This window comes from Pygocentrus nattereri, chromosome 14, assembly GCF_015220715.1.
Source record: "Pygocentrus nattereri isolate fPygNat1 chromosome 14, fPygNat1.pri, whole genome shotgun sequence".
Classification (NCBI taxonomy): Eukaryota; Metazoa; Chordata; class Actinopteri; order Characiformes; family Serrasalmidae; genus Pygocentrus; species Pygocentrus nattereri.
Window position 1 is genome coordinate 9,957,501 of NC_051224.1, and position 21,447 is coordinate 9,978,947.

The window sequence follows — 21,447 nt, forward strand, 5'->3', positions numbered from 1 at the left end:
TGACAAAATGGGGTCAGCGGATGCTGAGATGCATAGTACGCAGAGGTCGCCTTTCTGCAGAGTTAATCACTACAGACCTCCAAACTTCATGTGGCCTTCAGTTTAGCTCAAGAGTGCGAAGAGAGCTTCATGGAATGGGTTTCCAAGCTCCATCCAAGCCTTACATCACCAAGCCCAATGCAAAGCGTTAAATGCAGTGGTGTAAAGCGCCGCCACTGGACTCTAGAGCAGTGGAGACATGTTTTCTGGAGTGATGAATTACGCTTCTCTGTCTGGTAGTCCGATGGATCAGTCTGGGTTTGGCGGTTGCCAAGAGAACAGTACTTGTCTGACTGCATTGTGCCAAATGTAAAGTTTGGTGGAGGGGGTATTATGTTGTGGGGTTGTTTTTCAGGAGTTGGGCTCGGCCCCTTTGTTCCAGTGAAACAAACTCTTAATGCTTCAGCAAAGTTTTGGACAATTTCATGCTTCCAACTTTGTGGGTACAGTTTGGGGACAGACCCTTCCTGTTCCAACATGATTGTGCACCAGTGCACAAAGCAAGGTCCATAAAGATTGACTGGCCTCCACAGAGTCCTGACCTCAACCTGATAGAACACCTTTGAGATGAATTAGAGCGGAGACTGCGAGCCAGGTCTTCTTCTTCTGCAAGCCAGGTCCAATATCAGTGTCTGACCTCACAAATGCGCTTCTAGAAGAATGATCAAAAATTCCCATAAACAGACTCCTGAACCTTAAGGAAAGCCGTCCGAGAAGAGTTGAAGCTGTTTTAACTGCAAAGGGTGGGCCAAGATCATATTAAACCTTATGGATTAAGAATGGGATGTCACTCAAGTTCATAAGCGTGTAAAGGAAGACAAGCGAATACCTTTGGCAATATATTGTACATTACACCAGCACAGTTATTGACAAAATAAGGAAGACATGCTGGCCTTGTTAGATTCTCCCACAATTTAACACTCATTTTTACACCCTTTCAGAGTCATACATACAGTCATATGAAAAAGTTTGGGCACCCCTAGTTAAATTACATGTTTTGTTGATTTTCTAAGTGAAAATCCATCCTTTACATAGAACAAACTTTTGCACATTTTAATACATAATTACTGTTTGTGCTCTTTTTGACATATTAGAAAAAAACATAAAACATGGTCTGTGCAAAAGGTATGGCACATTTTAGGTTTTATGTTTGAATCTTTTTTTTTTAATTCAACAATTCACAAAACTTGCACATTCACGAAAGGAGAAAAAAAACAAACATGTCATTCAGACTTTACATCTGTATATCCTATATGTATTACCCACAACTGCTTAGAGATAATAATTAGGACTGTCAAATGATTAAAACAATAAATTATGATTAGTCATGTTGTTTTGTATAGTTAAGGTTCACATGAACCTAAACATGAATGTCAAGTGATTGAACAGTTAGAGATCAAGTGAACAGTTTCTAATTTCAATCATCAGTGTCTAGTGAAAGCAACAGTGACTGCATGTTCCAACTTCTCTTTGATTGTAGGCCACTGTCTCTCATACTGCTGTGTTATGTCTTGCTTTCCACTTTGCTGTTACTTTTGTCAGTTTGCTGCTCACTGATTTATTAATAGCCCCCCCCCCCCAGTCTGTTAAATACTTCAGAGTGTATGATGGTGATAAACAAATTCACAGCATTTTTTCGTCAAAAAAGCTATCATCAACTAGGCCTGTACAATATCCTCTTATTCGGATAACCACACAGAAAATAAACAAAGTTTTAACTTAAAAATGAAGTAATCTGGCTGCCTTTATTTTATTGTATTTTGAATAATAAGTCAGCAAAATGTCACATATGATTGTTGTTCTATTAACTTACTGTTTAATGAAGATGTTTTGAAACAGCCAATTTACTTACTTTATGATTATTAAATGATTATTGTTTTTTCCAATGCAGTGGTAAATCAATTTAATTTTGTCATGAAACTGTAACCACAGTAATGGCGTTGACCATCACCAGGCACAGGACTGAATGGAAGATGCCATTTAAAAGCCACTTTTGAACAAGGGGACAATAGTTGCAGATTCTATCATAACAACACACAGCAGGCAAGCAGCTATACTCTGGGGTGAAACTGGTTAGAAGGGTCAAACTAGGAAAATGTGTTACCATTATTAAAGAAATTAGTGGCGTTTATAATTTTTGACATTAATGTGTTATTAATAGATTAACTTTGATACTGCTAGTAATAATATATTTCTAAGACTCATAAATCTAACCCATAAACCAAAAACCCAACTATAAATAAATAAATTAATAAATAAATACTTGCTTTTACCCTTTAAATTTTACACAACATGCAACATAAAATGTAAAAGCACTTCAGATTGTGATCTTAGTCCTGTATTTCTCCTGGTTTTTATACATTGTTGTTCTAAAATGTTTCATATCAGTATTCATTAGTGCATAGTATTTTCTCAATGACATTGTCCACATATATTTAATATTATTTTCACTCTTCTCTGCATTCATTCAGGCAGATATATAAAGACAAAACAACATCAGGTTTGGGAATACTTGCGCACTAGCTCAGGTAGCAACGTTTAGCAAAACAGGTTTCAGGCATGTCCTGTCTTGCACCTGAGGCCAGCTTTGATGATGACACTGTGCTTTGTGTTAATACAGCCCAGATGAATTCCGCTTGCTCATCTGTCCCCAGTGCTGCAGGCTAATTGATAGACCTGCAAATGTAAAACCACAAACAACACAATGGTGTACTTGTACTTGTTAAAGGTACATTATTGTAAGATTTAAAGCTTTGATATATTTGACAGTGTTTAAATAGATATCAACAAAAGCATCTTACATTTTTTTTTTTTTTGCAGTTGAATCTCATTGAAATAAAACTTACTCAAATCTGTACAATGTTTGGATTCTAAACTTTCACTTAATATCACATTTGCATTTGTAACTGGAAGAACATTTTTTTCTTTTGTCTTTTGTCATTTTAATTGACATTGAAATACATGAGAGAAAGTCTCATGCTCTAAACTGTCAATGCAGAATGTATGTGAACCAAATGTAAATGAAATTAATTAATTAACTAACTAACTGTATTCATGTAATTTTGTAATTATATTAAAATAGCATCATAAAACCATGATTATAACTCCATATATCTAAGAGTTAGCCTAAGAATAATTTTTTGTTTATTATTGTGTTTATTAGAAACGATTGCTATTTTCTGTTTAATCCACAAAATTGAAATGGTAATGGCAGGGTTTGGGCCAGTCTTTTGTATTTTGAATGAGTTTCAAAGGGTATCATACCAGATAGCTTCGGTTTCTTGGGCAAAAAAGTAACGTATCTTGAAGCTGCGCTACAAATGTTATGTAGTCAGACTGTTCTAAGAATATCCTTATTAGATATTCCCATATGCTGTATGCTGGTACTGACCTGCATCCCTCATCAAACTGAAGTGTGCTGGTTTGAAAAACTGGAAAATCCTCATGAGTAACTAGACTTGGAAAAATGTGATGCTTTCCTAACATAATATGTTATGTTCAACCATATATCTCTTTACATGAAAACAAAAATTTAAATATGACAGTTCTTGAGTTAGAAGAAATGTAAAAAAAAAAAGTCAGTGAACCTGTTTTTAATAGAAGTAAAAAAAAAAAATCTGGACAAAATTCAGGCTTCAAGATGACTCCTATGCAAAGTTTAAAAGTTTTAAAAATGTTTAAAAAAAACGCCACAGAAATCTGATCGCCGAGAGCTGAGGTGTCACCAAGATTCAAACTCATGATCTCATGATGATTTGGCAGTTAGGCAGTTGTGCTACTCAAGAGCCACAAAGTTAAATTTCTATGTTCAAGAAAGAATATAAAGTTAAAGTTGTGTGATTTTCTGTAATGACAGCTTCAGAGCAGCTTCACTCTCTAACTGTTTGGTGATCAAGAGACAAGAGAATTTGAATCATGGTGATACATTGGCCCTTACTCATACATCTAATAACACTTAGTTTTTCTTGTATAGTCCTTAGTTACTTAAATATGTTTAAGATCAGTTCATTTGGTCCTACAGACTGAAGAGCCTTTTCTTCTAAATGCTTCCCAGCATACTTAGCAGTTTTGTTGATTTCTGTGAATTAACTCTTATTTCTATTATTTACACATATAATTCTCTTGTCAACATGTTATTTTTGTGTCATAGGTTATTCTCACACTAACAGTTGAAATTGTATCTGTTTGTTGTTCTCACCGTGATGGTGTTTTGTGTTGAGCTTTACCAGTTCAGCATTTTACAATGAAGAATATTTGATTCAAGTTAACAGAACTTGAAAATAGAGTACTGCCAGCCCAGTGGAAACCATTCATAATGATTGGGCTGTTTGAGATAATCTTACTTGCTGCAGAAGTGTGGATTACTGAATTTAGATGTATCCATAACTCATATATAAAGTGGTTTAAGCTTGAACCTGTTAAGTAACTCTACTTAATTTGAGGCAATATTGAGGCATTATGTTTACATATTTAAAGTAAAGTCAACTAATTAAGTCTGATAATCAGTCTGAGATACGGAAGCCCTCACCGTCCCCAAGCTGGGTACACTGTTTGATGAGGCTTGGTGAGGCCCATGGCTTGTTGGGGGCAATTGGCTATGATCAAATTGGGGGAGAAACAAACAGCAAAAAAAAAGAAAAAAAAACAGCAAATAACTAAACAATGTCGCTGTTGTTGAAAGAAAACTTTGTATCTTCAATATGACAACTTTACAAGAGAAGTAAAAAAAAAAACTAATGAATTAATCAATTAATCATTGATTAATTATCATTTATCAATGGAGCCAGACTTTTTTCCAAGTAATTTTAGGCCATTTGTATTTGTCCATTCATCATGAAATTTACAACAGGCATTTTCAAATTATGTGAAAACTGAAAACCATCAAAAATGGAGATACAAGGTTTTGTTCTGACAACAGCAATATAAGGAATCAACCGCATTTACATGTTTATTTGAGTGAAGTCAACTTAAACTATACGTTGTAGACCGATGTGTATCGGTGTATCCCTAATGCTGATAGCTGATATTTTTCATGTACTTACCTGATGATGCTGAAAGCAATACATACACATTTATAAAATGTAGGCATATGCCCTACTTTTGTGTGGATTAGCCTTACAGAAAATTTTAAAAACTTAGTGTTACAAAAGTAAAATAAGTAAAATTTAGACATTTGAGCGCCGTAACCCAACATCACCTAAATGTTTTGCTCTTCCACAGTACAATAAATACATCATCAAATATCAGTTTGAAATATTGGTGAAATTTAAACATCCTTACAAAGCTGCTATTTATTTTCTAAGCAAATATCTGCTAACACTGATATGAGTCCAATACCATCATACATCACGTTTTTTTAATTTGGCACTAGATTTGGCACTGGTGTGTTGTGCTTATTCCAACTTGTCAAACCCCAGAAAACTGAAAAGTTGTGCTGTATATATTGTGTGTTGTAGTATTATGCCATATTTTTTGCCATCTTGCCCACACCTACACCTATAGCACTGATTCAGAGAACCCTTTATTTTTAAAGCATACCACCCTGTTTGATACTATTCTGATACTACATGCTGGCATACACACACACACACACACACACACACACACACACACACACACAAACACACACACACACACAGTTTATCATCCACTCCCTGTTTTAATGGCTTCTGAAGGCTTGGTTTCTTTATCTCCAGGTTGCTGTTTCTTTCCTCCACATAGTAACCAAAGGCTAAAAATAGCAATCTGATAACATGAAATGTCTGCTCAAAAGAGCCTATTCTTCACAAAATTGTCAAAGAAGGAAACAGTTTGGCAGTGCAGCATCTTTTTGTTTGTGAATGAACCATCTTTTTGAATGAATGGATAAGTAAGTGCAATGAAAAAGAGAATTCTAGCAGGATGGTTCCATGTGGAGGAGTTTTAAGGACTTGGCAGAGGCGAGAGAGTGTGGGAATTCTCATATTCTCACAGGGGAAAAGGAAAAAACAGCAATTATGAAAAAGTAGACTGGGGGGTGGGTGGTTACCACTTGTCGCCATAGCGAGGTCTGCAGTGATATAATCATTCGCCCTCGCTCCACACTTTGGCAGAGTGGGTTGGGTTAGGAGCATGTGTGTTTGATTGGTTGGGTGAAGTTTGAAGTGTGGAGGTGGAAATGGGTTGGGGTGGGCTCGAGGGTCTTTGGGCATCCCTAGTCTATGTCTATGACTCATCTCCTTCATAAAGACCCTCATCAGCAAGCACTTGGTCTTATACAACAGCAGCCAAGGCTCAACACGACATAACTCCCCCTCTCTGTTTATAATTCTTTACATGGCATACATTTGTACCCTCTTCTGTCATCTGATCACACTCTCTCTCTCTCTGCAGTTTAGACGCTTCCATCGTGAGATTATTTCAGAGCTTGAGAGGAAGACAGACATGGATGTAAAATACATGACGGTGAGCTTTGCAGTCCATGGGAAACAGGCCCACAAATGGTGCTTTCTCCAGGAATAGGCATTGACAATCATATGTACCCTGATTCATGCTTAATCTTGCTATACAACACTAAAGTAATTCTTCAGCAGCAACCCTAATTTATATAGTTTCCCTTACCTCTAATGCAGTTGATCAGCCATGACATGTTACTTGATAGTTTGCTTCTCCAGTTTTGCTGGAGGCTAATGTAGCTAACAAGTAGTGGAAACTAGCTTATAGTCTCTACATCACCAAGTAGAATCAAATTCATGCCTGAATCATAACATGTCCATCAAATCAAGTCAAATAAAGTAATTTCTAAAACAATGTCTTGTGTGGTTTGTGACACTGTTTGATATATTGTTTACTACAGAAATAGGCATAAAGTACCTTGCTTAACTAAACATTAGAAGCAGCCATCTTGACCTTTTTGTCCATTTTTAAAGGCCAAGCATGTCAGGAAACATATAAGCTTGTCTATTAAAGATTACTTAACAACTTGTGGCAAGTATGTGATGATTTACACATGTAGTTTGCAAAATTCTAATTGCTGGGTTATACATTTCCATTACTTGCTAGCTACGCTAGCCTCTCTCTGGTGCAAAACTATGGAAGCAAATTTTACTAAACATGTTGTGGGTACATTTGGGGTAAAGGGGCAAAATGTGTAAATTAATTTTTTTGCCAACTACAGCTTTAATTAGAGACCTTGTGTCCTTATAGTCTCCAACATTCAGGTCTATACATGCTTTACACTGTATGAGTTTGAGACACTGACCGAGTTTCATGTTTGTCCATAGGCCACATTTAAGAGGTATCAGACAGAACACAAGTTAAAACAGGACTCGCTGGAGAGATCTCAGGCTGACCTGAAAAAACTACGAAGGAAGAGCCAAGGGAAGAACGCACTGAAGTACGAGAGCAAAGAAAACGAGGTAAGAGAACGCAAACACTCGCACCATATTTACATCACTACCTCTATACTGGCAACAGCCATGAGGCGGTGTTTTAACTACCCACATGTTTATAAAGAAAGAACAGTCGTTGGACTTTGTGTTATGCTTATGAATTCCAGGAATACACCCTGCTGTTCTAGATCACACCCACACACACATAAACAATTTCTACACACATACCTTGCCCTAATTGCATTTCAAAAACAGCAAAACAACTGAAAGAAATGTGAGCATTTTTACCTCTTTTGAATTATATAGAGCATGTATGCCACTTTCGTTACATGGGCTTAAAGCATAATTTAGCACACATGTCCAAGGAGAGAAGCACTTAACAATGAGTCATGTTAGCAAAATGGTTGAAATTCAAAAATGGATCTGAATGCACTTCTTAAGAAAAAAAAAAATGTCAAGATTTACTGAAAATTATATATGCATCACAAGGCAGTAGATGTCCCCAACAGCTGCTTTGCACAGTAAATGCAGCTCTGTATTGAGACACTGTTAAAGTAATTGTCCTGTAAAGGATGAAATTTAAACCCAGTTGTAGTCAGTCAGTTAAGACATAATTTTTCAGTGGAGCTCCAAGATTAATCAACAAGTAGATAACAAGTAATTAGCATTAGTTAGCATTGTGCAGGCTTCATGCCTTAAACACCACGCATTTGCCTTAAATGAAGTCTACCTGATAAGTTATCTCAAATAGACTTGAAGCCTACTACTGTTTACTTTGTCCATTTTTGTAGATAACAGTATGTCATACAGTGTCAGGAACCACATAAATAAGTCTATCAGAAATCAGGGATGGGCATTTAGTCAATTTGATATGCAGATTTGTCAGGAATTTAGGTATTTTACCCTCTACCCTGTATAGTATCAGCAAAATATTCAGGGAATCCAAATAAATCTCTGTGTGTAAGGGAAAAGGCTGAAAATCATAATGGAATGCCTGTGAGTTTTGACCCATCAGAGAGGACTGTTTTAAAAAAGCAGCGTGCTTATGTGGGCTCAGGAATACTTTAAAAAAAACCTTGTCAACAAAGACTTCATTGCTGCATCCATAAATGCAAATCAGGACTGTATTATGTACAGTGGAAGTCATATGTCAACCACATCTAAAAGCACTGTTGACTTCTCTGGGCTCAAACTCACCTGAAGTGGAAAGATGCACAGTGCAAACATATTGTGGTCTGACGAGTCAGCCTTTTAGACTGTTTATGGAAATAGTGGATGTTGTGTTCTCCAGGCTTCCTTCGAGACACTTCTAGTCTTTTCCTGGTATGTATATGCTTATTTCAACATGATAACAATTGTCAAACATTTTGAACATGTTACAATAGCAAGACTGAATAATCAGAGTGCTGGTGCTAGAATGGTCTTCCATTGAAAATGTGTGCCTTATTAAACTCAAAATTTGAAAACAAAGCCCTGAACAGTTGCACAGCTGAAAAATTCCATGGTTGTAGCCATCAAATTTCAAATGAGCATATAGGTAACAACAAAATACAATGAAGTTTCTGAAGTAAAACATCAAATATTGTGGTTTTGTACCATTTTCATTCACCTAGTATCACCACATTTTTGAAGTTGGGTTTATACTCTGTGTGTACTGCTACAAAAAATTGGGTTCATTTTTGCCACTCTGAACTACAGCTTTTTTTAATGATCAATTACACAAATGTTGGCCTACATCTCATATATAACCACTGAATGTATAATGTTCTACAAACAGAATATTCATGAGGGTCACCTACAGAGATGAAATGCTTCTCGGTATGTCTGCCTCCACATGTTCAGGATTATGCAACACCCTGTATTTTTCCTGAAACATCACTGTGTTGCAGATGTCTGCGATTAAATATCTACATCTTCTTTTCAACCCAGAAACTAATGCACTGTCGGATTCATATATATACATATTTTCTGCAGTCTCGACAATCTGTTTTTAGCATTTGGACACATGTCCATTACCGTTGCACTTTGAATACTGCTCCGAGCACAGCATATATGCAGGGTTGAACTGCATATATTTAAAGCATTATGATCTAATTAAATAAAATTAATTTACTGTTCTTTCAATATTTAGTTGAATGCCACCATGGGTTGAAATATCTAAACACAAAGTGTTGAATAGTTAACAAAGTTTTGTAGGTTCCCATGTTTGTCATTTGCATCTTTCAAATAATTTTAACTATTAAAGCTCTGAAGTAAGTGACACATTCCTTAATATGTTTTATCTGTGATGACCTCGTTTTAGTGTAAACGTATTTTATTTTGTATTTATTTTTTATTACTAGGACTGCACAATATGGATAAAATACTAGTATTGTGATCATATTGCTAGTAGTTCATATTACACTAGTGAATCAACAATTTTAAATGGTTAAAAACTAAATTTTGACGTACATCATTTCCGTTTGTTGGATTACATGAATACATTGATTCATCTAACATGCAGAGAAACTCACTTGGAGCTCAGTATTGACCTGGCCGGTATTATAGCAATGATAAATGACCTCTACGTTATTCAGCCATAATTGATACTGTACATAGTGTGCCAATATAATTTGCTTGTTTTACATGTAATGCGGGCAGAAAGTCAGCATCCAAGAAGGCATCCATTAGTGCACTTTTATACAGTCAAGGTTTTAAAGATGAATCATTCAGGATAAAATGGTGTAAGTCCCTTGTGTCTCTGCTGTGTGTGATAGAGCTTGTGCCTCTCTTACCAGGTGAAATTTAGGTGTCCATAGCAACAGGCTTCAGCACTGATCACAGGTTTGAGGTGATAAACGACCAACTGATTGTGCTGGACTTTCTTGCTTGTGCCTCTCTGTGATTTATATAGATACCGTGTCCATATCACAGCCTTTAAAAGCTCTCTAGGGGAGTGAAGCTAGAAAAGCTTATGAAAATACGGCTACCCCACAACAGGGGGCTGGTGTGGCTGTTCCTATTGTATTGTGGGAAGTGTAGAGTAGGTGTTATCGCAGCTGGCCAGAATGTTGTCTCTGATAGTGTGCATGCTGGTGTGTGGAGTGTGAGTGAGCTCTGCTCAGCTCATGCACTCAGGTAATTCCCCTGCCAGTGCGAGAAATGCAGCATGGCGCATTTGAGGAAGGTGCTCTGTTTGAACAGGGATGAGATGGGACTTGCTGAAAGCAACCTGGCCAGTGTGTGCTGGCAGTCAAAGCAGGAAGCAGATAAAAAGGGAAGCAGCTTTGGAGTTCCAGGCATTTTACCAACAACCAGACCATCGCCCAGGTCCTTCCTGTACCAGCAAGTCTGATTGTTTTCTTAAGCCTTTTATATACAGAACCTGCGTCTCAAAAACAATCAAATCAAGAGCCATTCGAAGAAGTAGTAAGGAGTTGTAGTAAAATAGGAAACACATGGGAGAGGTTATCATCTTTGGGCAGAAAAGATCATAGAAAAACATGGCCTGTCGTTGGCCTTTAGTCTGGATTCTTTTGTCTGATAAAGAGATCTACCGGGTTTTTCAACCTGATCTCTATCTGCTGCATCTGAACTGTTGCCTTGAACCTTGCATACAGTACTGTGCAAAAGAGATCATCCTCTGTTTGTTTAATTTTGTGCAAAAACTGCCATCAAGGATCAAGTTAGTAATTTTTCACCATCAGGACAAAAAGCAGAAAACATACATTGAACTGGAAATTACGCAGAAGCCTCAGAAGTTGGTTGTATTTTCTGCTTCTCATAATCCAAGTAATCCAACACACATTCAGTGATGTCGAGGTCTGGATTCATTGGTTGTCAGTTCATTGTTCTGAGAACAACAGCAACTTGTTTTTTTGTTTTTGTTTTTTATTTTGCGAATGCTCTTCTTTTTGTCCATTTCATTTTCTCAGCTGAAAAGTTGTGATATTTTCAGATCTGAATCAAAGGTGTAGCTTTAATTTCTCCTTTCTCTCAAACATGAAAGCTTTGAGGACTGTTTATCTGATGGTGACTGTTTTGGTGGTCTACCAGGTCATCCAAATTGTTATGAGTTTCTCTATATCTTTTAATCAATTAAACTCTAGGTTTGAATTTTATTTTCCCGTCTCCATATGCAAATAGCTTATTTAACATCTAATCTGAAAATTGTCCACTGAAAAAAATGTATAGCTTAATCACAGTTCTACTTTGTACTTAATCACAGTTTTGACTGGACATTAAATAATTTACATTCAGCTGATGCTTTTATCCAGAGCAACTTATAATTTGATCATTTTACACAGGTAGGCAAAGGTACTTTAACGAGTCTTGCCCAAGGACTCTTATTGGTATAGTGTAGGGTGCTTGTTCAAGCAGGAGATTGAACCCCAGTCTACAGCGTAGAAGGCAGTGATATTACCCACTACACCATACCAACCATATTAAATAAATGAATGATGACTTTTGCAGTACAGTATAATAGTTTTTTGTAGGTATGAGTTTGTATAGGTATTATAAGTGCATTTTGAGGTGATTTTTCTATTTTGAAGTTGGGTTTTCTGTTCTTTTTTCCTGGAGTTCGATGCTGTTTTACTTTTATGTGCTTCCTCCTTTGAGTAACCATGGCAATGAAGCAACTGCCCATTGACTTTTGCTGTAAGTGTTTGGGTCAGTGGTTTTCTGTTTCTTTTACTAAATACAGGGAAATATGTCAAAATTATTTTCCATGGTAATCGACCATATAGTACCAACGTGGGAAATAGAGATTAGGTTGAAAATACTGATGTATTCCTTTAAGCCAAAGGTTGGAAAGTATTTCACAGCAGACTCGTGTAGACATGAAATTTGTTTGAGTCATACTGCATGATCATGTCTCAGGGCCTGTAGGGACAATAGGACAAAATGAGAGAGACCAAAAAGGGGAGAAAAAAGCAGAACCTGAATGTGGGAAATGCCTAAAGTAGCAAACTTGGTTTCATCTCCCCATGACAACCAGTAAGGAAGACACTCATATTCTCATATTCAAAGACTTTTTTGTATTTGTGAGATAACTGCTTTCATTGTACATATAATCAGGCCCAAAGCACTTTGTACATTCCTTGTCATCCTCTGGATTACGTAAGCCGCAGGGTGGGTCGCTGTGAATAATACACTATGTAATGCTTTTGACTGGCCACCTGTTTAGTTTGTGTCCTGTTCTGTCTTATAGAACCTTTTACTGCTGTCTCAATTACTCAATTAAACTTCATTACACAGAAAATAAAATTCTTCTTAATGAATCAGTGGTGCTTAGATATTGCATATTTCAGATTCTCACACTGGTCTCTACTAGGGTGCATTTACATTTGTAGTTTGGTTCCCAGGATCCAGAAAAGGGGGGGGGAAATATATGGTGTTGTATTTTAGTTCTGGATCGCTTTGCATTGAACTAAGTGATGTAATCAAAAGTCATATTAACAGAAGGTTGCAAGTGATTGGGCAGATTAAATAAAATATATTTGATGATAGTAACTAGAATTGTGTCAGACAAACTTTTGAATCATGCTGTACTCTGGCTAAACTGAGCTCATGGGTTTTGTGTATGTCTTGCTTTATAAGTCTTGTCATATTCTAGAGCAATAAGCCATCTGTGCATAATCGTGGTTTCCCACGACATGTAGCTCAGTGAAATCGCTGTGAGAACACACGGAATATGGTGTCTTACAACTTTGATTAATGTTTTATTGCATTGAACACTTGGCACAATAATACATTATACAACTGTTGCATGCAGTAATATGTGTCAAAACCAAAACTGAATCAAGAATCATGAAGAGATGATATCTGCATTTACATGTTAAAAGCACAACAGAAATTTGTCTTTTGCACGTTCCAAAACAGGTATGTAGAGATGAGACAAATGTTCTCAAGTGTTTGGTCTGTTTATACTTGTTTGGTCCATTTTACTATCATATTTCAAATAATTTGTCTTTTTGGAAGCAAACTGAAACCAGACTTCTCATGGAAAACCTTGTTTGGCCCAGTTGTTTGCACATCAGGGTCCCAATGGCTGCATTCTCACTTGTTTTCACAAACCATACTAAGAGAGCAATCACACCAGGGATCAATCAACCAAATCTGACTTGTTTTACTACCTGTTTTACAGGTGATCTTTTGGCCATGCATGGTTTGATGCTGTTCTGTTAAATATATCTCTATTGTTTGTCCTTTTTTACAACTCTGTTTACTTTATTAATAACCAATGATTTGGTAGATTACTCAATTCCTAATATAATTAGTAGAGACAGCCCTAGAACTTACATTTATAAGGGTTGCCGTTTTGTAATTTTCAAAAAAAGAGGCTACTGGGTACAGAAGGGTGGCACTGTAGAAAGCAAATGTCAACATGAAAGCAAAGCTGAATCACAGACTAATAAGAAATCCTGGTGGGACCAATTTTGTAGGTCCCAGAAAGAAGACATAATTTTTTCTAAACCATTTCTCTGAGAACTTGTCCATAATGATTTGTGTATTGTGTTCATCAACATATTATTTCTGTCCAAAGGAAGACATCCTTTGTATCTTAAAGATAGTAACTTTACAGGAAAAAGAACAAACATCATTAGCTTGTATTGGAAATTAATGTAAAGCAGCTTTATTACAAGTGATTTTGGAGTACTTTTATTGCTCCATTTATCATGAAATCTTTACACAATGTAAAGGGCAGTCGTGTTTGAAAATGAATCTCATCAAAAATGGAGATACATGTTCTTTTGGGACAGGGAAAATATGAAAGATTATTATAACCTTCCCACCTCTGAGGTCAGACCTAGACAGTGACATAGTTACCAGTGCTGCTCTTGAATAGCTTTATAGGTCTACTCATAGCTCAGACCAGACACTTTGCTCAATGGGCAGATGTTTGATCTGAGGCGTTTTCCAGGAATGCAGTAATCCTTAGCTGTCATTGTGCTTCATTATCAGTGGTTGAGGTGCCTGACAAATAATAAGACTTTTGTCACTCAATCTTGTCTCTTTTCACTGCCAACCTTTCTGACTTCACAGATAAGAGCAGCTAGATTGGCAGCTGGTTTCCATCACAAAGAGTAACATTCGAGATCACACTATCTGGTTGGCCTCTTTGTTTCCTCACAGTATCTTTATGGTTTGCAAGATATAAACCTCATGTCATCCATTTTGGTTCCTCAATTTTTTTGTTTACAGTGAAAACCAAGGAGATGCACGGTGTGTGCATGTGGGACAGCTGATAAGGGTGTATGATTTTTTTTTTGTCCTTTTTTTCTCAACAGTGTCTGGAGACCCTCACACACCGCCAGATGGACATGCAGAAGTTCATAGCAGATGGATGCAAGGAGGCTCTATTGGAGGAGAAGAGAAGGTTCTGCTTTCTGGTGGACAAGCATTGCAATTTCTCCTATCAGATATCAGCTTTCCATGACAAGGTCATTCATACTCAGCATATCACCAGTATGCTCTTTAAACTCTTACTCAGCAAGCTTTGACTGTACGTAAGCCTACATCGTTATGCATGTATTTAGGAGGTGAGGTCAAGGTCAAATAATGTTTTTTTTTCATGAGGTAATAAGCACTTGCACTTGGTCATAGAAAATGTATCCACATTAATCAATTAATGAAAAAAGGAGACTTGTTTATCATTAAGAGTGTACCAAGTACAAAAATATAACCACAATTAGTGAGAGTCATGAGTCTTTTACTACATCATTTTTTAAATTGTATGTTCTAACGCATATTAATTCTAACTATTGTCATTTATGGTTTGCTAAAGGCAAAGGACTTGCTAACAGAGAAGATACCCAGCTGGCAGGATAAATGCACTGACATTACCAATGTTCCAGAGAGTGTGATGGCAATGATAGAAGGCCTGCGCACTCCAGTATCCATAACTCCTCAGGCCTCTCCAGCCGCAAAGCGCCACAGCCGGGTAGGAACACCTCAACCCATGCTAATGCTAACAGCAATAAACAGTAGTATATGTATATATCATGGACACACCGTGCTATGAACTGCATGTTGATACAAATACCAACTTTAATGTTAACTCTAATTCAACATACACTCAAAACAGAATGCTCATAGTAATAGTAGAATCACTTTAGATGCTTCTATAAGGTTTAAAGCAAGCTATTAAAAATGTTCTGTAATACTTTCACAGAATAATTCAGAAGCAGTGATTCCTCCTCCTGCACCACTTGGGAAGGCTCAAACCAGTCCACTAGCCAAAATGTTCACTCCAGACACTCCCAAGCAAGAGAGTGTGCCTGGTAAGGTTTATTCTGCACTCATGTCTTACACTGAGAAAGTGATTAAATCTGTCATAAACTATGGAAGGCTTGATACAAGAGATATTCATTTCCAGTTTTAAACAGTTTGGTGATTCCCTGCTGGCTGTGTGCTCACAAGAGCCCTCCAGGACTAGAACTGAATACTCTCACTTTATAACTTGATTTCATACTACCAAAAATAGTAAATCATTGCCTACTAGGTGTCATCACAGTCAAGATCATCTTCATTATCCACTTTGCTTGCAGAACATAACAACGAAGAGGGTGGGTTAGCCAGGTCTGTGTCGATGGCTTCAGGTTTGAACAACATGGCCCGGAGACCCCGTGTCAGGACCATTTTTCCCCACAATTCTGGCAGCAACAACACCCTGTTGAGCTTTGAGGAGGGAGATATTATCACACTGCTTATTCCTGATGAAAGGGATGGCTGGCTTTATGGAGAAATGGAGAAGACCAGACAGTAAGTTATCACACTAGTAAGTTGTCACATATAGTAGGGCTACGTGATAAGGACAAAGTATTAGAATTTCCCTTATTTTGCTTCATACTGTGACATTGTGACATAACTTAACACAATAGTGAAATAATATTGTGGCATGGTTAGGGATTGGCCAAAACAATGTACTTTTGTTGGATTTTCGTAAGTACATTGAGTCTAGACATGCACAGTAACATCAGAATCTTATCACTGTCAGCAGATAATCACCTTAAAATAAAATCAGCGTCAGACAGATGTTTAGATTTGACCAATGTTTGATGACATGTTTATTATACTCCAGAAAAATTTAATGTTTTGTTGCCATAGGATTTCTCTGCTAAAATGGCCCATATTTATGCGTTTTTCCACATTTGCAAACATATACAAAAGTAACATTTCTCCTAATGCTAATCAGGCTAATTCAGCTAGACGTAGTCCAAATTTCATTCATTAACCCCTTAAAACTTCACCCCTTAAAACGTATTATATTCTAAGGCTTATTATGCAGTAACTACTAATCAGTTATTAAATCTGTAAATGTACGGTGCTCCAGTTGAGATTTAGAAGAGCCAAATACAGTATAGTTGTTTGCATTATCCTGCATCGTAACAAAAAATTTAACCAGCACCTCAACATGCTGCATTGCACCTGCTGAGGGCTTTTCATAGCCCAATCACTAAAACTATTGTCTCTGTAGAAGGTTCGCCAGAGAAAGTCTGTGTGCACAACTGTCCGTGTCTTTCTGCAAACCATCTGTGACAAAGAACGCCCATTTCATCTGTGTCAGTTGAATAGCTTTTTGTAGACCTGAAAGAGCCACCAGACGGTGACAGCTTGCTTGAGATGCAGTGCATTTGGAGGCTAAGTGTGTGATTTTTTATCAAGAGGAAGAGAGGCAGTCAGAGCACAGCTGAAGACAGAATGGCACAGCTATGTGGGAGTTCACCTGCCCCCCATCACTAGCCCAAATATTTATGGTATCTTTTGCTTTGCCAGCCTCTGAATGAGTCCTACCAGATGGTACTAACAGGCAGGGAGTGTTTTAATGAGATGCATTTAAACCAATCAGTTTCAGTCCCTTAAGAATACCAAGAGCGTTTTCACATTATTGTTGGAGTACAGTATCAGTGCCTGTGATCTGCAGCAGCGTAATGGAAGGTTACTAATGAAAAGCTTTACAGAGTAACTCAAGCTTTAAAAAGAACACCTGCTGAGAAGATACTGGAGCGTGGCCACAAGTGGAGCTAATAAAGATGTAATTATATTATTAAGAGTAATTATATGGATTGTTTTCTACATCAAAGCAGTAAACAAGCATTTTTTATGTTAAAAGGGAAACTGCATGAGGGCATTTCAGTCAAAAGCAACCATAACAACGCATACATTATGCAGGCGAGCTGGATTAGCACATTAAACTGAGTGCCTTTATTTAAAGAAAATCTGATCTTCATAAACCGCTCTTATTAATAATACATTCCTCTATCTTCCAAGGTCAATTAGAATGCTCTTAATTGATTTAACTGTGAGGAGGATGTCTGAAAATGGGAACATTTGTAGGGGGCCAGTCACAATCATGTCACTACCAGGTGAAAAGTTGAAAAGTCTACAGGTTTTTTTTGTAAAGAAACAACTCACATTAACATTTAATTTAATTAATGTTCACAAAAGGGCAAGGATTAACCTCCTTAAACAGCATGAGTTTATATGTGGACCCACACTTCAGTTCCTTACTCTACCAACTGTACTCATTTTTAGTTTTACAGTAGTCAGAATCCAATACACATTTATTAGTTGATTTATTTAATTCATCAAGTTTTTAGATTAATAACTGAATTACAAGCCTTTCAATTGATTCAGTTCCATTCATTCAGCCCTTTCTCTAAGCCAGAGAACTGTCACTGACTAGAGTGAATCTTGCCTAATTTTAAGATGAACACTGGGTGAAACTGGGTGTCCATTTGACAGCTTAAACTGTAGACAGTCAAAGAGCTGCCTCTCCAGATGCCATTAAATGGTGTAGTAATGTCATATATTATTACTACCATTGTAGCTGGGATTTTCCTATGACGAGACAGAAATCCATTTAAATGAAACATTCTGAAATAGAGCCCAAACCTTTGTGACCGATATCAAATTCTGATAACTGGTAATAATAACAGCAGATAAAATTTTATATGGTAAATTAAACAGACTCCATTTCTTTTGGTTCAATATTGCTTATACTGACTGATATTGTTAAGTGTTGTCAGTACTTTTGATAACGTCAAAAATGTGTAAATGAATTGTTGAATATAAAAATTCTTAAACAGCAGAAACTCAGTCTTCACAAAGTCTTGCAGTGCTCACAAAGTCTCACAGTTCTTCACAAAGTTGTAAATGATGTAAATGTTGTAGCACATGTCAGATGTTCATAGCAACGCTGTTTCTTATCCGTTTTTCTTATTTTTCTTATTGATTCCAAGTTCTCTTCAAAGTGTCTTTGTGTTATAACACATTATTCTCATGCTAAAGGTTGAATTTGGTTGCATTTTAAATGTAAAATATCTATGCTTAGTGGACATTACGTATGAATTCGCTATTGGCTGATATTATTGGTTAACCAGTGTATTGCTCATGCCCTATTCTACACAGCATCAAATGTATTCAGTCTTTATTTAGTGTATCATAGAACTGATTACACAAAGTTCCCCAAAAGACGGCATTCACTAACTGCCAGAATCAATTTCTTTGTAGATATGTCTCCTTTTCCATAGATGATCAGTCACAAAAAACCAAGACTCCTGCCATATAATTCATTAATTCAGATGTAAACAAAGTCATTCAGAGTGTTTTTATGTGAAAATTCGCACTGTAAAGAAATTTACTAGGGGTCACAATGTCTACACAGTTGTAAAGCCGTTTTATTTACTATTTAAAATGACCAGTGAACCCAGAAATGTTTTATATGTATTGTTTATATGGTAAAATATTTTCATATCTAAGAAAATATGTTTTCTTTGGGGGACTGTTTTGCTTTATAACGCCCTGTTTGTATCCCCCCACCGTAGATGGCTTTAATTCCAAAATTTTAAAACCATTGCAAAACAGTGCATCAGACATAAGGCAGGAGTATTTGTAACCATTCAATGTAATAACTTTATGTGATGGAACTTCCTGAAGCATTAAATGCTTCAAATGTCTGGTTCTTATCACCACCTCTGTGACAATTCTGAATTGAATATTTCACATCAAAACTCAGAATGACTTTGTTTACATCTTAATATTTTTACTATGCAGAAATAAAAAACTGTGGAATTTCTTTTTGAGTCATTTTCTTGAGAAGCCCGAAAGTTCCAGTGTATTGCACACACAAAGCTTAAGACATGGAAGAGGATTACAGCTGTTGCTTTAAAGTGCATTGTTTAACAGTTTTTTTTTTGTATTTCATTGTCAAGCATAGGTAACTTAATACTGTATGTACTTTTTTGTTTGCTTTTCACAGGAGGGGCTGGTTTCCATCCTCTTACTGTCGTCCATATACAGAGCTTGCAGTAAATAACAGGTAATCAGACTCTCCTCACACACACACCGACACACACCTCTCTGTTGTCCTCCTGATTACTGCTGATATGGATCAGGACTTCTTTGAAGACAAGGAAACCCAAGCTAGGGTCAAGCTCTATTTTAGGCCCATTACATTTGAAGACCTTTAGCCCTTCATTGTCAAAGAGTGCAGCCCCACAGGTCAGTACTCTCTGACAATGACGGATAAATACGAATGAATAAAAGATTAGAATGAGGAAATTCATTACAATGTAACTTAGCTCACAGTCCCCAGGAATTTGAACAGAAATTAATACATTTAATGTCTGCTGTATTGCTCAGTTTGGATCTAGTCAACTGTTTAACAGCAGTCAAGAAATATGTTATTAAGCCAGACTTAATTAAACAAACAGCAATACAGAAAAAAAGAAAATACATCTTCTAGAAGTTAATGGAACTTTCATCGCAACTACCAAACAAGGCTTTCATCAAGACAGAGTAAAAGCACTCACGCAGAATGTCAAACGCTTCTCAAAACAACCACTCTTTTGACAAAAATACTTAACTATCTTGCTCATATGTGATGTGATCTACTTAGCTAGAAGCTGAAGAGTGTCTAGCACCCATTAGGTTGCATTTTCAAATATTAAGACACAGTTAATGTCTGATTAGTAGGCTCGTTACTATCTACCGTTACTCAGTATCAATCATTACTTCCTTCTTTGGGTCATGTTGGCTATAGTATTCGTTTTAAAACGACATCTCTGACTGGAATTTTCAACAAGCACATTGTCAGAAAAATTACATAAAGTGCTCTAGACATTTAGATAAAACCAGTAAAGGTTTGAGGAAACTTGTAAGCAAAAGACTGCTTTCATTATAGACTGTGGAGTTTCTAAACTGTTTTTACCAAACACACAGACAGACTGCGTTACCATGGAGACTCAGTGGGTGAACCTGCTGCAGTGTGATTTCCATTGGCTGAATGGGCTGTAGGCTGGGCTTTGATTCATTCATATGCTTTAGAAACAGTATAAAACAGCTATGTGAACTTTCCTATAAATAGCTGCCTAAAGTTTAAAATATGGTTCAGAACGCTGTTCTGTCCTGAATTTTTCTCATAGAATGGCATTCCAGTGCTTTCTGGTTATTTTCTACCTATGGCTACAACACAGTTTTGCTTTAAAACTTGTTGAAAACTTCACAAAAGTTGCTGAGAATAAATGCTCTGCATTTATGTGGCCCATAAGGAATGGAATCTGACACCTCTGATCAAGGCCATGAAAGAACATATAAAGTTATCTGGATGACTAATTGGCTATTTCTAATTAAAAATTCCAAACCATTCTGTAGATCAGTGTTAATATATTAAATAAACATCTGTGTAGGTTGAATAGATGGATGGTGATAAGTATGTGGTCTGGTCTGGTTTTGCAGTGTTGTTGGAAACCCTCCAGTGCGCAGTAAAAGTGTGGCAAACCTCACACAACAGGACACTGATGAGGATGCGATGGTGCTGCCTCCACCCGACTACAGTGACTCAAGCGTTAGGAGGAACTCCACGAAGTCCCTGACACAGACATACATTCCTTCTTCTGAAAACATGGTCAGTAACCCACTTACTCGTCTTTGTCATACATACTGAATTGTATTTAGTTTAGTGAAAAAACTGTACAGATTGTGGCTAATTTTTATTGTAAGTTCTCAAAATTATTTAATGTATGATGAAATCTGTTTAATGATTAATTAATAA

The 21,447-nt window shown here is 36.8% G+C and overlaps 1 protein-coding gene across 1 annotated transcript in view; it reads left to right on the forward strand.

The window, feature by feature from the left end:
• The window catches only part of baiap2l1b (BAR/IMD domain containing adaptor protein 2 like 1b), a 54,131-nt gene that overhangs the window by 24,614 nt on the left and 8,070 nt on the right, over positions 1 to 21,447 (forward strand). Inside the window, exons 5-12 of the mRNA XM_017684958.2 lie at positions 6,412 to 6,483; positions 7,302 to 7,436; positions 14,681 to 14,833; positions 15,178 to 15,333; positions 15,565 to 15,673; positions 15,941 to 16,154; positions 19,654 to 19,713; positions 21,132 to 21,300. Coding sequence (XP_017540447.1) covers positions 6,412 to 6,483; positions 7,302 to 7,436; positions 14,681 to 14,833; positions 15,178 to 15,333; positions 15,565 to 15,673; positions 15,941 to 16,154; positions 19,654 to 19,713; positions 21,132 to 21,300 — 1,068 coding nt within the window. The remainder of the gene's footprint in view (positions 1 to 6,411; positions 6,484 to 7,301; positions 7,437 to 14,680; positions 14,834 to 15,177; positions 15,334 to 15,564; positions 15,674 to 15,940; positions 16,155 to 19,653; positions 19,714 to 21,131; positions 21,301 to 21,447) is intronic.